Source organism: Colobus angolensis, unplaced genomic scaffold (assembly GCF_000951035.1).
Source record: "Colobus angolensis palliatus isolate OR3802 unplaced genomic scaffold, Cang.pa_1.0 Scaffold43, whole genome shotgun sequence".
Taxonomy (NCBI): Eukaryota; Metazoa; Chordata; class Mammalia; order Primates; family Cercopithecidae; genus Colobus; species Colobus angolensis.
In genome coordinates, this window is record NW_012117710.1 from 4,579,904 (window position 1) to 4,604,582 (window position 24,679).

The window sequence follows — 24,679 nt, forward strand, 5'->3', positions numbered from 1 at the left end:
AGACACGTGAGCATTGCATTCACACCTGCTGTCTCAGACACGTGAACATTCATTCACACCTTCAGTCTCACACCTGCTGTCTCAGACACGTGAACATTCATTCACACCTTCAGTCTCACACCTGCTCTCTCAGACACATGAGCATTGCATTCACACCTTCAGCCTCACACCTGCTCTCTCAGACACATGAGCATTCATTCACACCTTCAGCCTCACACCTGCTGTCTCAGACATGTGAGCATTCATTCATACCTTCTGCCTCACACCTGCTCTCTCAGACGCGTGAGCATTGCATTCACACCTTCAACCTCACACCTGCTGTCTCAGACACGTGAGACAGTCTCGGGTTTAAGGAGAGCAATGTTGCTCACAGAGTCTGAGTACCTGGGGCAAGGCTGCAGAGTCACCACACTTGAGGGTGAGCTCCCCGAAGGCAGCCCCCAGTCTCTGATGTTAAACCCATGTCCTCTGCTTAGCAGGTGTTCAGTAAGTGAGTTTTCCAAATAGCTGACTTCCCGATGAGAACCGCCGGGGTGAGCAGGGCCCTGCTTCTCGCACAGGGGCAGGTGCTCTGTGCACTGCACTTGGCCTATCCTCCCTGCAGCCCATGGAGCAGTATGTCATTAATTCCGATTTTTACCAAAGGTGAACTGGAGGAAATTGAGAGAGTTTTATTAATTTGCCCAGACACAACTGCGGAGCTGAGAATTGGATCCCCCCTGACACCATGAGGCCAACTATTCCCATGAGTCTATAGCGGGCGCCCTTCTCAGTGGGCTCCATGCACGTCCTCGGGCCTTGCAGCACCCAGGGTTGGTGCCACAGGACCCTCACCTCAGCATCCCCGGCTCCCACTCCAGGTCCTGACATTGCGGCCAGACCCAGGGACCTTGTGGGAATGAGGACGGGAGGGAGCTTCCAGGCACTGCTGCAGGGTCACTTGGAGCACACGGCTCTGGCCGCGCTCCTATTTTTGTTTTGTTTTTTAATTTTTGAAACAAGGTCTTGCCCTGTTGCCCAGGCTGGAGTGCAGTGATGTGATCATAGGTCACCGCAGCCTGGAATGCCTGGGCTCAAGCCATGCTCCCACCTCTGCCTCCCCAGTAGCTGGGACTGCAGGCCCACACCACCCAGCTAATGATGTTCTGAAGAGACAGAGTCTTGCCATGATACCCATCTTGGCCACCCAAAGTGCTGGGGTTACAGGCATAAGCCACCGTATCCAGTTAATTATTTTAATTTTTGTAGAGATGGGGATCTTACTATGTTGCCCAGGCTGGTCTCCAGCTCCTGGGCTCAAGCGATCCTCCCACGTTAGCCTCCCAAAGCTCTGGGGTTGCAGGTGTGAGCCCCTGCCTTTTGTCCTCCCGTAGCATTCAATGAAAGCACATCCCTTCCATGACCACTACCACTATCATTATTATTAATGTTATTAGCTGGAGAGACAAAAGGCCTTAGTCACCACAGACACCCAAGGTGCTTCTGCAATTAAAGCACATGGAAGAGGTGCCCTGTGAAACGGGCTCCCCCATCACCCTGCTGCCACCTCAGGTATCAGCACTCAAGGCTTCTCAGGAAGATGGTAATGGCTCTCGCAAGCAAACATTTTGACTTCATTCTCTAATGTATTCGTGTGGTTTTATGGTTCATTTATCTTAAGCATTGACTGTGCCCCTCCCACGAGCCAGGCACGTGTGCAGGTGCATCACAGATGGTCTCACAGCAGGTCCCCTTATTTCCCCGTGTCCCGCCTCACAGTCCCGCCCCGCAGTCCTGCCCCACTGTCCCACCCCACACTATGCCACCTGATAATCAGGCCCAGAGATTTCGGAGATTTTCCATTGGGGGCCCCCCTCCTCCATCCTCGTGGCTCAGGGAGAGGGAATCCAAGAGGCTTGCTAGTTACCACTAAGTCCAAGAGAGCCTTTGAAATGGGATACTCTGGGCCACGTTGTGTGCTTACAGAGGCAAGTGCTGATGAAGTGAGACCGGAGCCCTCCTCCCACACCCTCCACTGCGGGCCAACAATCAATCGCCACTTTACACACGCCACGCATTCTAATCAGAATCAATAATCTTCATGATAAACAATTAAACAATTATTCCTCCCGCTGCGGGGCTTCTCTGCTGAAATCGATGGGGTGCGGAGGCACAGCAGCGGCAGACGATGGGCACTCCAGGCTGGGCCTGGCCCCGGGCACCCCACGTCCCCCATCCAAGCTACTGCAGACACTAGAGGCAGTGACAACCATCTCCAAGAGGCAGGTGTCCTCACCTACAGCAACACTGAGTAGACGCCATAGATGCTTTAGGCCCTGGGTGACTGCAAGAAGGAGGAAATTCAGCTTTAAAGGTGGACTGAGCCCAACATCAGAAAAAGAGAGACCAAAGGTACCACAGGGCTTGGAGCAGCCCCCAAGACCCTGTGACCCCAGGAGTCATCACAGACACAGTGCCTGGTGGTCTGGCAGCCTAGGGACCCCTACGTGGCTTTGTTCCTGTCTGTTGGTCTCTGCGAGTAATGCATCCAAAGTCAGCCTTAAGACAGCTGCTTGGCTGCGTGTGGTGGTTCACGCCTATAATCCCAGCACTTTGGGAGGCCAAGGTGGGCGGATCATGAGGTCAAGAGGTTAAGACCATCCTGGCCAACATGGTAAAACCCTGTCTCTACTAAAAATACAAAAATTAGCTGGGTGTCGTGGCACATGCTAGTAGTCCCAGCTACTCAGGAGGCTGAGGCAGGAGAATCCCTTGAACCCGGGAGGCAGAGATTGCAGTGAGCTGAGATCACGCCACTGCACTCCAACCTGGCAACAGAGCGATCTCCTAGGGATCCTCCTTGGGAAGGGCAGCCTCTCACATGTCCCTGGTCTGTCCTCATTTGGTTGCAGAGCGGCCGGCACCCCCCAGAGAGCTCCTGGTACCCCAGGCAGAAGTGACTGCGCGCAGCCTCCGGCTCCAGTGGGTCCCAGGCAGCGATGGGGCCTCCCCTATCCGGTACTTCACCGTGCAGGTGCGAGAGCTGCCCCGGGGCGAGTGGCAGACCTACTCCTCATCCATCAGCCATGAGGCCACAGCCTGCATCGTTGACAGGTACTGAGAGAGCAGGAGGACCCCCCCCCAGGAACGGTGCCCCGGCCGCCTCCAGCCAGCTCCTGTCCAGCTAGTGGGGTGTCTGTGTGGGCCAAGCAGGCGCACCCCTGAGAGCACAGGCCCCCTTTCTTTTTGACACTCCCCATGCTGGGAATCGCAGAACTCCTGGATCCTGGAGCCATCTCCAAGGGCCCACCCCCAGCCCCTTCCTGGAGTCTGATCTTCAGGAAGTTCAAACTTCCTAGGCTGGTTTGAACACCCCAGGACCCAGGGATTGGTGAGGCAAGGGTGATGGGGGGTGGGCTGGACATGTGGGCTAGTGTCCTAGCCCCTCTCAAGACTGGCAATGGGGAGGGGACCATGTGGAGGAGGGCTGGGCCGGCCTCAGGTGTCCAGGGCTGGAGGGACATTGTGTCCCCTTGCGTTCTCGAAGCAGCAGGGAGATGGATGGCACCACGAGTGCTGTGCTTCCTTAGTGATGGCTGATGGGGTGATGGGAGGGCATGCCTGGGACAAGACAAGAATCCATCCACTCAGTTATTTACTGGACCTCTGGGCTCAGCATGGGAGAGGGTTGCATTGACAGTAGCAGCGGTGTCCTGTGGGTCCTCCAGGGTCCTCACGACTGCGGTTACAGACTCACCCACTCTTTACAGACAAGGAAACTGCCACAGTCACACAGATGGGCGTCCTAGGGCTTGGAAGCTGCCCCAGGAGTCCCGCACCCTCACCGTGTGTCCTGCCTAGGCCCTCCTACGGCCTGTCGGGTTTGCAGACCCTGCCTGGGCAGGGCCACCTGGGACACCTGCCTTGTGCTTCTCATCGGCCCAGGGTTTGGTCCCTTGTTGCTGAGCTCACACTCCAGGCTGTGGAGTGGGGCTCTTCGAGTGAGTCTCTCTGTGTCCAAGGGCTCTGGAGCCTGCACCAATGCCTAAGAGGGTGGAGGGGACGAGACGGTCGTCTCCAGGCTGGCCGAGCTTCCTCTGTCTCTCAGATGGTCACATAGGTCAGCTCTGCGTCCCTACAGTCACCCAGTGAGGGGAGACCATGATCCCGCTTTACAGAGGAAGACCACGGCCAGAAAAGTTGGTCACTTGCCCATAGCCCCCGCCCAGCCTCCATGGCGCCCAGCCACCTTCATCTTGGAGGCTGCCCATCTCAGCCCTGCCTGGCTGAACCTGAATGTAGGGAGGGAGGCAGGTCTCAGGTGAAGCCCCGGGCACCTCCTCAGAATACCACCCTTGCCCTACTCTGCCCTGGGGGCAAAGTTCAGACTTTGGAGTGAGGGCTGATTGGAGTGTGGGTGTCGCTGGTCCTAGATATGACAACGGGGGTTTCAAAGAGAAGAGAAACATCCAAAACCCCCTTCCCTGGCTTGAGGACCAGGCCCATGACAGAGGTGAAGCACTTGCCCAGGGAGGGGTGGCCCACTGGGCATCTCGGTACAGAGCTGTGAAGCTGGAACTGTGCAGGCTCAGCCTGGCTTCTGTCACTTGCCGTTGAGTGATCTGGGGCAGGTGACAGGTTCTCGGGCGTCTTAAGCTCCCTGGCCTTTGAGTTGCAAGGTTTGGAGATGATGATAAGGCCCTCTGGGCGGTCATGGTCATGGATGCCAGTGTCACCTTTGCCAGCCCCACACGGTTTCCCCAGGAGGCACAGCTGGGTGTCAAATGCAAATCCTGACCAGAGTCCCTGAGCTGCCCAAGAAGGGTCAGCCATGCTGCGGGAACCCATGGAACCCATGCTGCGGCTCCCAGGCCCGCATTGGAGACCACAGACCAGCAAGGAAGCCAGCGCCACAGTGCACAGCTCCAGCTCTCTGCGGCCCCAAAGGACCCACCCTGGCACAGTCACCCTCTCCAATCTCATGGTCCAAGCAGCCCTGTGCTCTTCTGAAAATCGAGGTGGAATGGTCCGTGCACACAGGGCTTGTTCGCAACAGGGCCAGAGCCACTGCCTGGCCTCCCCTGTGCAGGGCACAACATCTGGTGAGGTCCGTATGCTGGCAGGTTGGAATTTAGAAAAGTTGTTCCATCCTCACAACTGTGGTTATGCCCCTCATGTTAGGAAAACGAGGCTGCAGCAGCTCCAGCTTGATGTCCCCTCTAAGGTGTTTTCCCTGGTGTTCTAGTCAAACAGCTTCCAGACAGTTAAAGCTTTGACAGGACTTCACCACCACCACCACCACCACCACCGCCATCCTCATCGCCATCATCATTGCCGGAATCCCCTCATCCTGTCCAGCACCTGTCACTTTCAACACCACTTCTATCTGTCATTTCATACAATGTTCATAACAGCTGTGTGAACATGCAGACCAGACTTCTCACTATCCCCATTTTACACACGCAGACATTGAGGCAGAGATATCTTAAGTAACACATATGCGGGTGCCTCGACGTCTCTAAATGGAAAGGATATTTCCTGAGGTTTTTGTAGTTGTCACATTCCGGTAGCCAGAGGTCAAGGCTCCATAGACACAATCCATGTCCTGCAGTTAATTTACAAGCGTCAGCAACATCTGAAAACCCAACACGTGTGCATCTGAACACCAAGCTTTCCGCGGTCAGACTCTCCTTAGTAGCCACGTGGCCTTGGAAAAGTCCAACCCTTGGCTGCCTGCTAGGACTCTGACTTCTCATCTGTGAAAGGCAGAGCTGGAGCGGGGATCCTGCTGTTCCCTCCAGCTCTGTGAGTCCAAGGTTTGCCTCATTACTGACCGTCAGCGAACTGGCAGCCAAGAAATAAGGCGATCGGAATAGTCAGAGTGTCCGCCCGGTTCTTGCCGGCATCTCACTTGCCCTTTGAGCGACAGCAACAGAACTCGAGAGGCACAGTTCTCTTCCCTCCAGAGGAAGGCACTCCTAGTGGCAGATACCATCCTCCCGGAGCCCTGGAATTCTCCTGGCACAGCCCCGAGGGTCAGGGGAGTGTGGCCGGGTACGCCCAGCCTGACTTAACAAAATACACAGGATGCTTAGCTTAATTGGCAGTGTGTTCACAGATAGAAATAATCTCATCCTTTGTGTAACCATCTAAAAGAAGGAAAAAAAAAATCCAACCACTATTCCTGAAGGCTTCTGAAACCAAACAGAGTAATTGTGTGCCTGGGACTTCATGCTGGAAAGGAGAGGTCCATGTTTCAGGACAGACAGTTTAATTTGGTATAGGAGAGACCGCTGTCAATTTCCTAATGGACCATAACTAGGACAAATGCTTCCTCTGCCTATCAATAGAGAACATGTCACAGGAGAATCCCAGGAAGGCGATATTTTGTACACCGCCACAGTGTAATCTCCCTTCCTGTTTAATAATCCTGACAGCTACATTTTACTTTCGCCAGTTGTGTGAAATCTGCAAGTATCCAAAAAACATAGAGTTTAACAGTCTAAATTTGGTGACCGTGACTACGTGCAGGGAATATGGGTCTAGACCCCCAGGGAGAGGGGTTGGGTGTGAGACGTGTTCAGGCGTTGCCAGTGTCTGGTTGATGGTTGAAGTGAGACGGGGTAGCCACCCACAGAAATGCAGTAGAAAGGAAGAAGAGAAGGGCTCTGAGCCCAGTGTGACTTGGAGGTTCTGGAGGTCCTGATGTGTGGGCTCAGGGGGTAGCTGTGTGTCCGGTAGTGATGGGCTCAGCTCCTTCTCTGAGATCTCCCATGGGATAGGTGCAGGGGGTCCAAACAGAAGACAGAAGGGCCCGGAGGGAACGAGCATGGAAAACAGCAGGGATTCAATGAATGTCAGCACAACGGCCCTAGCTCCATTCGGGTGACTTCCTTCCTTCCTTCCTTCCTTTTTCTTTTTTCTTTTTTCTTTTTCCATATAATGCAATTTTTAAAAATACCATTATTTAAGGATCAGATGAACTGAGTGTGGTGGCTCATGCCTGTAATCCCTGCACTTTGGGAGGCTGAGGCAGGAGGATCACGAGGTCAGGAGTTTGAGCCCAGCCTGGCTAACATAGTGAAACCCCGTCTCTCTACTAAAAATACAAAAATTAGCCAGGCATGGTGGTGGGCTCCTGTAACCCCAGCTACTCAGGGGGCTGAGACAGGAGAATTGCTTGAACCTGGGCAGCGGAGATTGCAGTGAGCCGAGATCGCACTACTGCACTCCAGCCGGGGCGAGAGAGTGAGACTTCGTCTCAAAAGAGGAAAAAAAAAAGAATCAGATGAACTTGGCCAAGGATGTGATACATGAGGTTGATATTCTTTGTGATACAATAGTGAGGTCTAAGTGTTTGTGTTTGGTTGGTTGGTTGGTTATTTGTTTTTGTCTGTCACCCGAGCTGGAGTGCAGTAGCTCCATCATCGCTCACTGCAGCCTCCAACTCCCGGGCTCAACATACCCTCCTGTCTCAGCCTCCTGGGTAGCTAAGACTACGGGCATATGCTATCATGCCTGGCTAATGTTTAAATTTTTTTTTTTAGAAATAGGGTCTCACTGTGTTGCCTAAGCTGGTCTCAAACTCCTGACCTCAAGTAATTCTCTCACCTCAGCCTCCCAAAGTACTGGGATTACAGGCATGGGCTACCATGCCCGGCCAATAGTGAATTCTTAAGAAACAATTTTAGTGCCTTTCAGATAAGGAAATAAAGATAGCAGTGAATCACCTTAGAAAGATGCTCAGCACTCATCCATTTTATATTAGAACCAAAATGAATGAATGGAGCTCCTCCTGTTTAAGAGTCAGCATTTAGCTCTGAGGCAGGAACATGGAACTTAAGCTGTGTCCTTCCCCAACGCCCATTCCAGAGCACTTTGGCTGTGGAGGTCAAGTTTGTGTATGTCATTAGCCATCCAAGGCAGTACGAGTACTAACTGGCTTTCTGAATAGATTGGTTATTGATTTGGGGTAGCAAGAGTTCTGATAGTAAGTTCAGATAGTGAGGGTCCTGTATTACCCATATTATTTATTTCCTGAGTTTGGGATGATTAGAAGAAAGAGATTAGATGGCACATGTTTTCTCAAAAATATCCCTAAGTCTATCCAGCTTCTGAGTTTGCACACGGAGATTTGGGAAGTGAGGCATGGAGAATGAGCAAAGGCCCGGGGGGGCACCAGGCAGCGTCGATGGCTTCCTGGGGACGAGTGAGGGCTCCGGGGCGGGGGAGCCAGAGAAAGCTTTCCTGAGTTTGGGATGATTAGAAGAAAGAGATTAGATGGCACATGTTTTCTCAAAAATATCCCTAAGTCTATCCAGCTTCTGAGTTTGCACACGAAGTGAGGCATGGAGAATGAGCAAAGGCCCGGGGGGGCACCAGGCAGCGATGGCTTCCTGGGGACGAGTGAGGGCTCCGGGGCGGGGGAGCCAGAGAAAGCTTTCGGGAAGACAGGAAAAAGCACATCACATTTATTCATTGCCTGCTGTGCGCCACAATCCACCCGACTCCATGAGGATGGGTGATGCGATGTCATTTTCACAACAGCCCTGGAAGCCCGGGTGCTGCTATCTCCATGTCCATAGCCGAATACAGCGAGGCTCTGAGACACTGACTTGCTCCAGTGAGTAGTGGCAGAGCTAGCATTGGAATCCTGCCAAGCCCACTCCAAAGCAGAGTTTTGGGCTGGCTTGGAAGCATGAACAAAGTGCAGAACTGGGGGGAGTTAGAAGGGTTGCAGGAGGGTGTTCTGGCATCCTGTGGGCATTTGTTCCTTTAACAAGGAGTCACCAAAGTCCTGCTCTGCCACAGGAGGGAGCGTGGCAGGAGCAATGGGGGCGGGGGGCTCAAGGATCAGACATTTGGCCTAGGATGTAGACCAGCCATCCACAAGAGCAGCGCTGCAGGGAAGTGAAGAGGCAGGTTGGGGTGAGTGCACAGAGGGCGCTACCGTCTAGGACCGCAGGGCCAGGAGAGGGGATGATAGCTCTGCCCGCTGCCTGTCTGATTTGGGCAGTGGGTCTGCTCCTCCTGTAGGCTGCTGGAGCTGCGTTCTGCCTGGTTTCAGGGCACTGGTGTGGCTTCCACCGAGAGGGTTACCTCCCGCAGATCCGCATTCTGTGTTCCCTGCAGCTTGCAGAGACACTTAATCAATCCTTGTTGAATGAAGTGAGTCCGGCAAAACACAGGCCTCACGCTAGGAACTCTGTTGTCTGTCCTCCTGCGCACCCGACCCCATTTGTCCGGGAGCCAGGCTGATTTGTCCAGCCACCTGACACGTATTTACGGCACACCACGTGCGCCCGACTCAGTGCCAGATCCAGGCAGGACAGTGGAGAAAGAGGGGTTTCAGGGAGCTTGCAGTGTGGCTCCAAACCCCCAAATCATAGCAAAGCATGAAGTACTAAACAGTGCAGTGCTGAGTATAATTACAATTCAATGCCAGAGGCCAGTGAGAAAGCAAATACACCAATAAGTAAGCATAATCGTAAGTAAATAAATAAGTAAACAAATCACTTCTGCAACATCTACTGTGTGCTAAATGTGACTCTGGTATTTTTATGTCCTCATAGGCAACCCCCCTCCCCACCCCGAGAAACTTCAGCAATGGGGAATAGCGTCCTTATTCAATCCTTCCTCTCACAGATCTGCTGAGCGCCTCCTGGGTGTTCTTGGCTCTTGGGGTACAGCAGGAAAGGAGGCCGACTCGGTCCCTGTCCTCGTGGATGTTGAGTCTTGTAAAGTCATCAAGGAAATGTCACCCATCATGATGCAGAAGATGAGGTGAAGGAACAGGGCACAGGAGACACAGGGCAGGGCCATCTGAGCGAATGCTTACAGGTCCATAGGAACAGCTGATCCGTAGCAAGCTTGCACCACATGCCTGACTCTCTGCTGAGTGCCTCGCCTGAGTTTAAGCCTCATATCAGTTTCATGGTGCCTGTGCTATTATCAGCCCAGATGAGGAAACTGAGGCAAAGTATGCTGTCCAAGGTTCACTGGGAGGTAGAAGCCAGGCAGTTTTAATTTGGGGTCCACGTTCCTAATGCCCACTCTGCTGCCTCCTGGTACAGGAGGAGAAGGAGCCAGTGGGGCTATGGTGGGCGGCGCAGGTGGATGAGGCAGGGAGGTCACAGGAGAAAACACATGATTATCACCCAGATGAGACAAAATAACTCCTAGGATGCTAGGAACAGAGGGGAGATGGTTTGTTTTAACTTAGCAAAGGCTATCTCCCAGAAACCTGGAGCAAGGGTCATTTTATGGTCGGACTTCAGAAGCATCTCCATTAAAGCTGGGGCCAAGGCCAGCTGCCTCCTGTGGCTGTTTTTCCAGTTGTGGACGCTGAGTGCAGAGGGGCTGAGATGTGCCTGCGGTCAGGGACTGGGAAGTAGCAAGACCAGACCAGGTTCTGGAGGGTTGCAGTGGAAACATGCCTTGAGGTGTGAACTGGTAGAGAAACACTGTCACCTGGTCTTAGGCAGGACGGGGACCTGAAAGCAGGAATGGCATCTGATCATGATTTCCAAAAATGGTTATCAGTTTTCTAAAAAGCAGAATCCTTCCCTTAAACCAAATATGACCCAACCCGAATGCATAAACCCAACGGGCATGGAGCTGCTGTTGGCTGATACGGGCCATGGGGGGCTCTGGACGTCAGAGGCTTCAGAGTCCTGGGGGTCCACAGGGTTCCATTTGAAAGCCACTGGTTTACAGATTCCATTGGGAGTGAGGACAGAAGACTGGGTTTCAGGTGATGAGGGCTTCGACTTAGAGTGATAGTTGAGGAGACTTTTAGACATGAGTAACAGAGGTTGAGTCCTGAGGCACCCCGAGTTTTCTGGTCTGGAAACTGAGGAGGGTGGAGCCCTCATCTATGAAGAGCCACTGCCCGCCAGGGAGGAGAACAGAGCAGCTTCCTCACTTGCTCATTCAGAAGTCAAATAAAGGGCATCTGAGAGGAACCAGCCAGTGACTGAGCATGCATGGGCTGCAGGGAAGGTCCCTGACCAGCTAGGGCTTCACCAAGATCCCAGCATCATCTGCACAAAAGAGTTTGGCTGAAGTCTTAGTCTCAGACATGGCATGGGGCTTGGCACAGGAGACCCATTGCATGTGGAATAGCTGGATGGATGGAAGGAAGGAAGGAAAGAAGGAAGGAAGGAAGGAAAAAGGAAATGAAGAAAAGGGAGGGAAAAGGAAGGAGGGAAGGGAGGTGGAAGGGAGAGAAGGAAGGAGGGAAGGGAAGAAGGAAGGAAAGAAAGTGGGAAGGGAGGAAGAAGAGAGAAGGAATGAGGGGAGGGAGGGAGGAATGAAGAAAGGAAGGAGGGAAGGGAAGAAGGAAGGAAAGAAAGTGGGAAGGGAGGAAGAAGAGAGAAGGAATGAGGGGAGGGAGGGAGGAATGAAGAAAGGAAGGAGGGAAGGGAAGAAGAAAGGGAAGGAAGGAAGGAGTAAGAAAGGAAAGGAAGGAGGGAATGGAAGGGAAGAGAAAAGGAAGGAGAGAAGGGAGGTGAAAGGGACAGAAGGAAGGAGGAAGGAGGGAAGGGAAGAAGGAAGGAAGGAAGGAAGGAAAGCAGGAAGGGAGGAAGAAGGGAGAGAAGGCAGGAAGGAGGGGAGGGAGAGAGGAAGAAAGGGAGGAAGGAAGTGGGTGAGCAGATGGAAGTAGGCCTGAAGTGCTAACACCAGAAGGCACCTCAGGGAAGCATTAGTCCCGTTAACATCTCCATCGAAGGGCTGAGGGCATTTTTCGCTTGGATGCTTGACGGGATGTGGTCTTTTGTAAAGTGACATGTGACTGTTGCCATTTACTAGTCCTGCAGCAATGGGCCTCCGTTTTATCATCCTCGAAATGGGAATAATGATGCCTCCTCTCCCAGAGCTCGTGTGGGTTGAAAGGGGTTGCACTTGCCAAGTGCCTGGCACCATGTCAGCCCCAGCGAATGGTAGGGATGCGGGGCCGGTGGGTCTCTGCCTGCAGCCGGGCAGGAAGTGGACCCTAGAGAGCCCTGCAAGGCTGGGCCTGGCCAGTAAAGAGCTCCAGGAGGATGGAGCGTGGGAATCAGGCGGGAACTCATTTTACGTTCCTGATCAGCACAAGGGCCCGGGGAGTTAGCGCTTCCTGAGGAATTCTCTGGATCCTTTGGAGAGCAGTGAGGTACCCACTGGAGTGGCAGAGGTGACTCCAGTGAGGGGTTGGCAGTGCCTCCCCAAGGAGCCCTGAGCAGAATCTTCCCCCTGGCCAGAACGCCTGCACTCACTGCCCTCTGTGCAGCTCCTTTCTCCCTGAGGATTTCGACCATCCAGGTGTTCAAAGGCTTCTCCCAGGACAGGTCCAGGGTCCGCTTAAAGCCCCTGCTCACTGCACCTAGGAAGTGATCGAGTCCAACCCAAGAACAGCCTCCTCGCTGACCTGTCTCGGGCCCACACAGGAGGCCAGAGCTCTCAGGGCAGGGGAGGGATTTGCCCCTCTTCCCAGGGCTTCACCAGGAGCGCCTGAGGGCAGGACAGGGAGGCAGAGCCCCGGCAGTCACGGTCTCTTCCACATTGCAGACTGAGGCCCTTCACCTCCTACAAGCTGCGCCTGAAAGCTACCAATGACATTGGGGACAGCGACTTCAGTTCGGAGACAGAGGCGGTGACCACGCTGCAGGATGGTGAGCAACCCGGGGCCCAGACTGCGTTCCTGGCCACTGCCCCTGGAGCCCGAGACACTTAGGCCCCACTTTCGTCTTGAGCCAGGAAGGGGTTACCAGGGAGCGGTGGCAAGCAGTAGAATTCCATTAGTGACAGACAGCTCGGAGGGTTTCCGCACAGCCTGTGGTCATAAATCAAGGTTTCAAGGGCTTCCAAATGGAATGGAAGGCTCTTTGATTGGCTTCCAAAGCCCCTGCTATCCATTAGCATCCCAGAAATTGAATAATTGATAGGGTCATTAAAAATAAATGTCAGTGGGTAGCTGGGTTTTAAGAGATTTTCCCGATTTTTCTCATTCACGAGCCACTCTCTGACAACAGCGCAGGTAAGTGATGGGAAGTGAGGTCTCCTTAGAGCTCCAGGTGGTAGTTTCACCTGCTCCATCCTATCTCGGCGGCGCTGGGCCTGAAGATGGATTGTCTTTCTGTGTGGCCCAGGCCTGTGGCGAGCCCAGGAGGCAGCTCTATCAGCCGCGTCCAGCGGTGATCACAGGACGGGTGGGACGGAAAGGAATGGATGGTGGGGAATAGCTCAGCTCTCAGGCCAGAAACCCAGCACTTAGTTCACCCAGCAGCGTTTCATCATCATTCCCGCAGCCCACCCCCAAAGCACTGTCTTTTCCATTTAACGCTCCAGTGGAAGAATTTTCCAATAAACCAATTTCCAACTGGCTCACCCTGTGACCTCACATCTTCCGTTCTGCTCTCTTGATGACCTGGAAGTGTGGCTTCTCCCACACAGGCCTCCCTTGGCCTCAGGGACCAGCAGAGGAGTTGAGCAAACCATTCCTGGCTTCTCAGCAACTCATAGAGGCTGTTTTGCTGCAAACCCTGCACTCCCAGCAGAGCAGAACCCGCAGGGGCCTCCGACAGGCGCCAGCTGTGCTTCCAGGAAAAGTGCACCTGCCCCTAGAAAAGCACTGTCTGGCCTCTGTGGCTCCTGCCTCTCGCCCAACTGTTTTCTGAGCACAAATCCTGGGATTTATTGGAGCTGTGGGGAAAGCCAGTGAGGAGGAGAGGAGCCGCCCTGGGTGTATGGGGTGGTCCAGGGCCTTAATGAGCCCTGCTGGGCCCTGAGGAACTGGGATCAGCCCCAGGAGCTCACTATCCAAGGGTCCCACATCCTTGGATTCAACCAACTGTGGATTGAAATGTTCAGGAAAAAAGTTAAAAATACAAATTAAAGAAATACAGTGTAACAACTATGTATTTGTTTGGAGAGTATTATGACATTGTACAATTTCTAGATTACTCATAAGGGTGCCTACAATTATAACATTGCAGCATTGTTATATAACAGTGTTACAAATTAGAACATTGATTGTAGGGGGACTGATGAGTAACCTAGAAATGATTTACAGTATTCAGGAGGATGTGTGCAGGTTACATGCAAATACTGCACAGCTTTATTGTAGCAAACCTGGAGGCCCAGGCTACTTGTAACTGGACAAGCCTTCCCCACTTAAAGTGGAAACCAATGTCACACTAAACCACAAGGGAAAGGCTTTGCGGCAACCAAATTACAAAACAAACACTATATAAATGCATTCATTTTAACCTTACCTTTAACACAGTTGAGGTAATGTTTGCAACTAAGCACTAAATCTTAGAATAAAGGACAAAAACCCACATGAGCTGATGTCATTGTCATAATCTCTCTGACAGATTGTGTGAGAGCAAAGTGCAACAGCCTCCTTTGCCCTCCAGGGCGGCATCCAAAAGGACCATTGTTGAAAAAAATATTCAAGGGCCTCTTCAGACTCCGGAGGCCTTTCTTATCCTTTGATATTCAAATCGGGCTTTGATGCACCTATCTTGTCAGTCGTCTTTCCCGGGATGTGCAGTTTTCTTTTTGCAATGGATTTGCATTGCATTTGTGTTGTATTGTCTTACACTATCTAGAGATTGGCAGGCACAGACTCTCTCCAGGGGTTGGGAAACCCTTGGCATGATAGGGAGAGTCCTCTGAGGATGTGTACGGTTTACTGATGAACAGTGTCTTTTTACAGTGATTTCTATTTCACTGCACAACCTCACAACTCGAGGACATTGAGAACTCCCTGTAGTGGCACTGCTGTGTCACCAGGGCTGTCAGGAAGCTGGCTAGAGGGCCCACCATTAAGCTGGAACCACAGGAGATTCAGAGGGTTGGAGGGAGACCCATTCCTAAAGCAGAACAGGGACGGCGGAGGTGTGACTGATGCAGGCACGGCCAGGGCTGACGAGGGGGTGCCTCTCAGGTCCAGAGGAAAATCACAGAGCAGGTGACCCTGGGACCCAATCTTGGGTTCTGAGTGGAGAGGCATCTGCTAGATGCACAAGCGGGCCTGTGGGAAGAACATCCTCATTCCGTTCAGTGACTATGGACTGGACACAGAATGTGTGTCGTGCTTCTGCTGGACCCCCAGGATCTTACAGCTGGGGAGGCATAAGAGTTCAGTTCAATATGCCAAGACAGGACCACACAGATTTGGAGGGAGCAGAGGAGGCAGGGAAAAGGGGCACAGAAGGTCTCTTGGATGTGGCAGATGACAAGAAGTTTAGTTTGGCCAGAGTGCAGGGCATGGCCATGGGCAGAGGTCAAACCAACCTTGTCCCTCCAGAGAGCAGAGCAGAACCATGGCAGATCCCTCTTTACTTCACCCTGCTGTCCCAGCCAGCTGCAGCCTCACCAGAAATTGACCCCCTTTCCTGATAGCCCTTTAGTGTTTCAAACCAAGTGACCTGGCATGATCATGTGTCCTATTCAGGAAAAGTAGCTCTCACCTAGGTATCTAAAAAAAAAAAAAAAAAAAAAAAAAAGATATGTTCCCTGCCTCTCTCAGAAGATCTGAGCCCTGCAGGGAAGGTCTCGAGCCAGAGAGCTGCAGGACAGCCTCTCTGAAGGGGCGGCTCTCAGAATGTCCACCACAGGGAGAGCCCAGTCTGGATCTGTTTCTCAGGGCCATTGTTAGGGTTGGGTTCCTCCTATCCCGGGCACAGGCTTTGAAGAAGCTCCGGGAAGCCCCAAGGAAGGGCAGGAGAAGGGGACCCCTGGAGAAGGAAGGAGACAGGGCTCATCAGCCTCCCACACTCCCTGAGGGTGGCCCTGGGAAGGGCGGCAGACCATAACAACCACCCTGATCCCTGCTTTTCTCTCCTGTGTGTTTCAGTTCCAGGAGAGCCCCCGGGATCCGTCTCAGCGACGCCACACACCACGTCCTCTGTCCTGATACAGTGGCAGGTAAGAGCGCGGGGAATCACGTGCATTTTGTCAAATGTGTTCTCATTTCCCTGCACGTTCAGCCACGATGGCTGGACGTGGACTGCAAGCGGAGCCCTGAGCTAAGCGTTTGAGAGTAGAACCAAGGAGACAGCCCCTCAGACTCACAAACGCGAGGGGGAAATGGTGTCAGTTATCATCTCTGTGTAATTTCCAAAACACTGGGAGCAGGGCTGCGACGCACGCAGAGAGTGAACTCGACTCCCGTTTTTCGGGAGGGACCGGCAGGACGGGGAGGTCAGTCTGAGAGCGCTGGAGGAACTGGGTATGTCTCGGCATTTCACCGAGGACGTTGGAGCAAGGCTTCTATGTATACACAAATTGGTTATTGCCCTACAGGGCAGTAAAACTGCAACCGCTGGAGTTAGCTTTTCTAGAGAAGTCATCTGCAACCAGTCAAAATATCTACCGGATTGTACATATTTTCTCAAAGTCTGGGTCTTTATTTATTAGTAGTAGTAGTAGTAGTAGTATTAGTATTAGTATTATTTTGGGACAGAGTCTTGCTCTGTCACCAGGCTGGAGCGCAGTGGCACAATCTCGGCTCACTGCAACCTCTGCCTCCCAGGTTCAGGCGATTCTTCTGCCTCAGCCTCCCAAGTAGCTGGGATTACAGGCGCCTGCCCCTACACCCAACTTTTGTATTTTTAGTGGAGACGGGGTTTCACCTTATTGACCAGGCTGGTCTTGAACTCCTGACTTCAGGTGATCCACCCACCTCAGTCTCCCAAAGTGCTGGGATTACAGACGTGAGCCACTGTGCCTGGCTAAGTCTGGGTCTTTAATCTCCCGTGCGCGGTGAGTCAAACAAAGGCATGTTCTTCCAGATAATCACAGACTCCTTGGTGGGCCTGCTCAGCAATGCTCCGGTAAGGCATTGAAGGACACGCTGCCATCTCTTTCCATTAGTTTCAATTGTGGGCAATGCTTACTAACAAGTACATTGATGACAAATGTAACAGAGGGACAAAACTGCCGAAGGAAGGGCTGCAGGCCCCAGGGAGATCCCAGCTGAAGAGTGGGGTGGGGAGCTGCGCCGTGTGGCCCGGGTCCGGGGCAGGCAGATGTTGAGTTTCCCCAGGGCTGGAACTTGGCTGGCAACAGACACAACAGACAGATGGGCAGGGAGCCAAGCGCGAGGGCAGAGTCGAAGCTTCTGGCCCGCAGGGAAGTTCCTGAGGCCAGAGTGGGGGCTGCCTTGCCAGGGAGCTGGGAACATGGTGGGATGGGGCTGGCGTGGGGCGGGTGCAGCGCGAGGCCAGGTCAGCCTAGGAGTGGCTGCTGGGAGCTGGGGTTGGGCTGGGGTCGGGAGGGTGGTCTGGTGGGCACGAGATTTTTCCTCGGAGCTGATACTGTCCTCAAGGACAATGGCAGGGTGCCCAAGGCAGCAGGTGGGAATGATGGTTCGGGAAATCAGGAGATAATCAAGAGGGGAACAATGGTCTGGACATGGCCTTGGAGAGTGAGGGGGTTTCCCAGCCACATGCCATCCACTGGTACGGGGGAGACAGGAAGGGGTTCTGTGGAAGGGAGGGGCTGCGGGAAACGGAAGGGATGCTGGGAAACACAGCTGAGGCCACCAGCAGGTGTCCCAGACAGAGTGTCTTCCAGGGCCCTGCAGAGGGGCCACTCCAAGGAGCAGTGGCTTCATTCACTCTGCAGCACAGAGGACGAGGGCCAGGCTAGGACAGCAGGTGCCAGAGATGCCTGCTGGACCGGGAGAGAGACGTGCTGAGTGAGCAGCGCCAGCCGCAGCCTTCCTGGGCATGGGCTTGAGGTGCGTGGTGCAAGAGATGCAAGAGAGGAACCCAGTGAGCAGAGCCTGGCTGGGCTGTGGGTGGGGCTAGCCGGGGGAGCTTAGGAGGGGCTCCGCTTCCCACGTCTTGCTATATGATCCTATGAAATATGACTATGTTTGAGGTATGAAAGTGGCAGTTTATGTGATTCACCTGCATATCACTTGCTACTGCCACTTATCTGAGGGATGGAGAGTGGGCGTTTAACAAGCTGGGTTCTGTGAAAAGTGCGTAATCTCCTTCAAGTGTCCGTGGAGGTGTGCAGGGCTGCGTCCCGGCTGCCTTTGTCTTGCTCTGGGTAGGATAGGAACATTTCCAGGGGATGAAACGATGTCCCAGCGTCTCCTGGTGGAACTGGAAGAGCACTTCTGTGGCACTCAACCCTGCTGAGCTTACCAGAGCATAAGGGGGCCAGAGTGGGAACCAAGAAAACAGCCTGGGCCCCACCCCTGCCCCTGGGAAGCCACAGCCCCTGATCTGTCTGGGAGCCACTGGCAAAGTGGCAAAGGACCCACCCGCAACTTACCATTGGGCAACTATGGCCCTGAGAGGCCCCTCTGGCTCCGGGTTCTTCCTTTGTAAGAACAGAAGGTCACAAAGCTGAGCTCAGGTCTCATGCAACATCTGCAGTCTTTGGGGCCCACCAGACCCCCAGACCCGAGCTTCAGCCCTGACTCCCGTGAGGGTCTCCAGTGGGAGATCAGAGACATTCAAAATGGAAACGCAAAGTCCCAAGTGCTCATTTCCTAACCTGCACCAACACGGTTGACCACAAGAACATTGGCACTCTGTACCATGCTGAATCCTACCAGAAAATTCCCATTTTCTTTGTCGACGTGGCAGCAGCCTGCCAATACCTCACCTAGGTAAGCTTCTTTCCTATAAAGGCAGTGAGTGTCAGGGCTGGGATGCATCACCTCCGCCAAACAAGGGTTGTGAAGGCATCACCTGCTGTTGGCCCCAGTGGATGGTGCATGGCTTGAGCCCCCCTTGGTGCCGCTGGACAGCTCAGGGACGTGCCTAGTGCCGCCTGGAGTAGCCGGGCTGGTGTGTGCCTCAGCCATCCCCCTCCAAAGCCCAGCAGAACAAACTAATTGCAAGAACAGGAGGTGGTCAGTACAACATCCTGTAGAAATAAATGCTTGTCAACTGCCAGGCAATTGAAGTATAATTAAAATTATGAGTAATTTACTGCATCAGAACAAAAAGAACAAAGAAAAAGAAACTCGATTTAAATATAGATTTGCATTCCAAATAAAATGTTTCACCTGTAAATGTGTTTTTTTTTTTTGTTTTTTTTTTAGTAATCTCTTTAAAAATGCAAACACAGGGTCAGACGTAATGGGCTTGTAATCTCAGCACTTTGGGAGGCTGAGGCGGGTTGATCACCTGAGGTCAATTCGAGACCGGCCTGACCAATATGGTGAAATTCTGTCTCTACTAAAAATACAAAAATTAGCAGGGCATGGTGGTGGGCACTTGTAATCCCAGCTACTCAGGAGGCTTAGGCAGGAGAATTGCTTAAACCCAGCAGGTAGAGGTTGCAGTGAGCTAAGATCACGCCATGGCACTCCAGCCTGGGCAACAAGAGCAAAATCCTGTCTCGAGAAAAAAAAAAAAAAAAAAGCAAACACAGGCTGTAATTTCAAGGCTATAGACCCATTTAAATGCCTCCCATAGTAGACTGTCAGGCTTGATTCTTCTTAGAAGGACAGTCAATCCTTGCCTTGCATGGGGTCCAGTTCTGTTTGAAAACCAAGGATTAGAACTCCCTCTGTCTGCCAGGGTGGAGTGCAGTGATGCGATCTCAGCTCACTGCAACCTCTGCCTCCCGAGTTCAAGTGATTCTCCTGCCTCAGCCTTCTGAGTAGCTGGGATTACAGGCCTGCACCACCACGCCCAGCTAATTTTTGTATTTTCAGTAGAGACGGGATTTCACCATCTTGGTCAGGCTGGTCTCAAACCCCTGACCTCAGGTGATCCACCCGCCTTGGCCTCCCAAAGTGCTGGGATTACAGGCGTGAGCCACCGCGCCCGGCCTTGTGTTTTCTTTTAAAGACAGGGTCTTTCCCTGTCACCCAGGTTGGAGTGTAATGGAGCGATCATAGCTCACTGTAGCCTCCAACTCCTAGGCTCAAGAGATCCTCCCACCTCAGCCTCCCCAGTGGATAGGACTACAGCTGTGCACCACCATGCCTGGCTACTTCTTTAAAAAATTCCATAGAGATGCAGCCTCACTGTGTTTCCCAGGCTGGTCTTAAACTCCTGGACTCAAGCAATCCTCCTTCCTTGGCCTCCCAAAGTGCTGGGATTACAGGTATGAGCCCCTGTGCCCAGCCTATAAGTGGGTTTTGAGTCTGTTTTCTAGCAAAGAAAAAATTCCTAAGCAATGGATCACACCATGCGGGAGGCTCTCAGTGTAACAGGCACCTTCCCGGAGGAGGGTTACCTCTGCCTGGGCAAAGGCGGGGAGGCATCCCACCGCTTCAGAACACATCTTGGGGTTGTTTCTTTTTCTCTTCACTTGTGCCATCACCCACAGAGGACCAGCTCTTGCATGGGGTGCTGAGCTGTGGAGGGGACCGAGGCAGGCCGCAGAATGTGAAGAGCTTTCATTAAGCGTGGTAGGCTCTAAAAGGCATTGCTAGGAAGACAGCAGAAGGAACAAAACTAACTCTGGCTGGAGGGGCATCTGAACGCACTTTGTGGGACAGACGGGCTCCTGTGGTGAAAGGCTGGAGAAGCTCGTGGCCCCTGGCACAGCCCGAGGAAAGGCTCACGGGTGACATCGCTGGTGTTGTGTCTCGTGGGGATTGCGTGTTGAGCCTCCTGTGCTCTCAGAACCATCAGGAACGAACTCCAGAGAGAATCCCTGTCCTACTTTCCAGGAAGCAGAAGGCACAGGATGGAAAGTGAAAGCTCGGATGCCCGGGGGACCACGGTGGCCGGATCAGACTGGGATTTGCGCACCTGCTCTGCCTGAACTTGCAGGAGACAGTGGCACGTGGTTGAGCTTCCCTCAGCCCAGCTCCCTGTCTCTAGAACTGGGAGAGTTAGGTCCTGCCCTGCTGCTCCCCACCTCAGCGGAGGGAGCTGGGTGGGAAGTTCCACAGAGGCCAGCAATGGCAAGGGGCCCGGGGTCCCCATGCAGGCAGCTGGAAGAAGGGAGGCTTTCCATGCAGGTCCTGCCTCCTCCTCCCACCGCCAGGCCTTCCCTCCACTCAACCCTGCGGCCTCCAAGATGCCCACCCTCCCAGGTCTTTCCCAGAGCATTGACTTCCTCCTGCCTCCCCTACCTGGTGATAAAACCCAGGCACACTCCTACCAGGTCATTTGCATTTAAAGAGGTGCTTTTGCTTTGGCACGCCTATAATCCCAGCACTTTGGGAGGCTGAGGCAGGCAGATCACAAGTTCAAGAGATCGAGATCATCCTGGCCAACATGGTGAAACCCTGTCTCTACTAAAAATACAAAAATTAGCTGGGCATGGTGTTGCGTGTCTGTAGTCCCAGCTACTTGGGAGGCTTAGGCAGGAGAATTGCGTGAACCTGGGAGGCTGCAGTGAGCAGCCCAGGAGGTTGCAGTGAGCCAAGATCATGCCACTGCACTCCAGCCTGGCGACAGAGTGAGACTCTGTCTCGGAAAAAACAAAAACAAACAACAACAACAACAAAAACGGGCTTTTGAAAAATGAAGAACCTCTGGAAGGCTGCTGGCGAATTTCTGAGGTGTGGCAGGCAGAGGGAAGGTGTTTTGAGGTAGGGCTCCCAGTTCCCTTCAAGCTTCTCTCCACCCAGATGGCCAAGCCAGGGTGCAGTGACACACAGATGAGGTCATCTTGAACTCCAGCAAGTCCCACTCCACCCCAGGGCTCTGGCTAAGCATCCGTCATGGCTGAGGCCTGGCCCAGGTGCTGTGGGCATTGAAACATGAACAAGACCCAAACATGGCCTGCCCCTGGGCATATGCAGAGTCAGAGACATACGAAGGGCTGGCTGGGGACACGGGTCTGTGGTGCAAAGTGAACCTTTTGTTTAAAGTCATATAATACTCTGGAGACCATCTGGCCAGACTTCTGCCTGTTGTGGGCGCGGGGTTGAGCCTGGGAGTTTGAGCAGCCAGCCCAAGCTTATACTGCAAGGTGGCTGCAAGGCCAGGACCTGAATCTAGAGCCTGACCTTGACCTCGTGGGTTCCATGGAGCTACCCTACTGATGCCTCCAAGCACCTCTGGAGTTGGAGAGCCTCTTTCACGGATTATAGACAGGTTAATCCCAAAGTCCAGGAATGGGAAATGTGGTTGAACCCAGTTCAGAACCCCATGCAGGCAGGCCTGGGCATCTCCATGAAGCCACCGGACCCTTTATAAGTGAGGCTCCCACTGGGAAGATGGCACCTGCTGACAGAGTGGCCTCCGCCAGCTGCTGCCTTCAAGGAAGCCACCCTCGGGGTGGTGGGGTATGGCCGCCTGTGACCCCTCCCCAAGCCTGGAAGACTCCTGCCAGGAGGGGATGCATTTTGACTCTTCAGGGATTTCTGGTGCAAACAGCATCAGTTAGCCTGTAGGCCATATGTGGCCCCAGCCCGGTGGCTGATGGACATTTTGTCTGTTGGGCAAGGGAGATTGGCCTTTTCTCATAACTCTAAATCGTCTCATTCACCTTGGCTAGAAATATCTGCAAGTCTAAGATCAGTAACCTTCGGCTCCTTCCCCTCCATCTTCCAGCCTCAGAGGCTGGGAAGCCACACTTGGTCCCCAGGGGGAACATTTTGATTGTCCCAACCTCCTAACTTCCTGCTTAGTGGATAGTTTTGGTGAATTGAATCCAGCCCTCCCCACCCCACCCGAGCTTCCCTCCTCCCCCACAAGTAAATTGCGCTCTCTGTAATCCTGTCTCGTCTGTGTGTCTGCAGAGCTGGCTGGAGGCCTCTGCAGTCTTCCTTCTGAGGTCCCAGTGCCTGGAGCTGCCACGGGTCTAATCTGGGGCGAGAGGGAGGCTTTGAAGGCGACCTCAGGGTGAGGTTGCTTGGCTGGTACTTACAGAGTCCTGCCTGTAAGCTTTTGATCTGTCTGCTCGCCTCTTCATCCTGCTGATAGTCAGTCCAGAGTCCAGAAATGGAAGCTGAGGTCTCTCATCTTCACTGCCCAGACTCCAGCCACTCCCACCCCACCACCAGTGTGAACAGCAAGGACAGGACTCCCAGCAGGACCACCTGGGACCATCTGGGTGGACCAGGAGCCTTGGGCAAAAAAAGCATGCTCTCTGGGTGCACAGCCACGTGCTTGGTGAAAGCCTTTAGCGGGGGCGTGTTGCTGTGTGGTTGTCAGGGGCCCAGGAGAGGAAAGTCAGAAGCCCCCACGGTCTCGGCAGTCTCGGGCTGCTTCAGCAAAGGGCTCCTGTACGTGCATTTTTGCAAGACTGATTGTTACCGGGAATAGCAGTAACCCAGGAACCCACCAAGCCCATCCATGGCTCCAGTGGATTGGAGGAAGCTCCTTTCTGGCCAGTCTCCTTCTGGGGAGCCCACCCAAGTGGGGACTGACCTGGGACCTGGGGTAGTCCTGGTTCAGGCGCTGGGAACTGTCCCCGTAGCCTGGCTGCTGCTCCTAGATGCACCCAGACCTGCCCCTGCCCTTCACACCCCTCACTCCGGTCTAGCGGGACTATACCAGGCACCGTGCCCGCCTCACAGAGGGCCAGCCCTTCTCCCCTCATCAAAAGCCACCTCCTCCTCTAAGGGCAGCTCAAACGCCATTCGCTGCAGTTATCCTCCAGTTCTTCCCAGCAGAGCTCGCCCTCTCTGAGGCTTCAGAGCCGCCTTCCTCACTCACTCCCTGGCACCTGGTGCACGATAGCTCAGGAGATCTCGTAGATGCAATGAGATGGCAAGGCTGGAATACATTCCCCGAGAGGCGGAGCCCAGTGTTTGTCTGATCCCCCCGTAAGATGCCCTGAGCTCTTGGTGAGTCAGTGTGAGGAGACAGGTGCAGCTTTTCAAGGAGCCAGAGCACCAGGCCTTCCTGGTGGCTCTGGGCACTGCCCTCCCTCCCTGTGGGAGGGCCCCTGGGCACAGTGCTCTCCTGCCTCCCTTAGAGCCACCTCTTTGCAGTGGCCCGAGTCACACAGGACAGATGCGCTTTAGGGCTGATACTCTTAGTCTGCAGAATGACCATGGAGAGCAAACAGCCATGGAGAACACTTGCTTGGGGCTCAGTGCAGAAACCCCTCTGTCTCCTCTCTCTGAAAGCCAGATGGCCTGCGGAGAATCGCCTCTCTTCAGTCTCACATACTGACTTTTCCAACTTTTCCATCCATTGTATTTCTTCTAAGAAGGAGGTTAAGTAAACCTTCTATTTCAATGTGGCTAACAGTTGCGTTTGAAGAAGGCTGCCTTACAAAATAAGGGTTTTAATTTCAGTCTCAGTAACCAGGGCTAGAGTTTGAAAGAGCAAACCGCAGGATCACTTAAGCCCAGGAGTTCGAGACCAGCCTGGGCAACATGGTGAGACCTCATCTCTACAGAAAATTTAAAAATTAGCGGGGTGTGGTGGTGCAGGCCTGCAGTCCCAGCTACTCAGGAGGCTGAGGCAAGACGATCGCTTGAGCCCAGGAGGTCGAGGCTGCAGTGAGCTCTGATCGCACCCCTGCACTCCAGCCGGGGCAACAGAGTGAGACCCTGTCTCAAAAAAAAGAAAGAACAGACGACCTGGAACCCCCTTGTATGGTGATGTGAGTGGATGTGCAAGTGTGTGTGTGCGTGTGTGTGTGTTATGCACACACAGGATTTCCACCACGCCCCCACATCTCTGGTGGTGCTTTCATCACGACACTGTCTGGAGCCAGTTTGCAATTGCATGCAATGCTGACCGGTGCCCACTCCTAGCACAAGGGACTAATTTTTAAAGAGTGGGAGTAAAACAACTGAAAACCTAAAATCTGCTCTGAACGC

General features: G+C 53.4%; 1 protein-coding gene across 1 annotated transcript in view; it reads left to right on the forward strand.

The window, feature by feature from the left end:
• The window catches only part of SDK1 (sidekick cell adhesion molecule 1), a gene marked incomplete at its 3' end in the record, with an annotated part of 662,329 nt that overhangs the window by 538,315 nt on the left and 99,335 nt on the right, over positions 1–24,679 (forward strand). Inside the window, exons 33-35 of the mRNA XM_011957004.1 lie at positions 2,892–3,093; positions 12,529–12,632; positions 15,824–15,894. Coding sequence (XP_011812394.1) covers positions 2,892–3,093; positions 12,529–12,632; positions 15,824–15,894 — 377 coding nt within the window. The remainder of the gene's footprint in view (positions 1–2,891; positions 3,094–12,528; positions 12,633–15,823; positions 15,895–24,679) is intronic.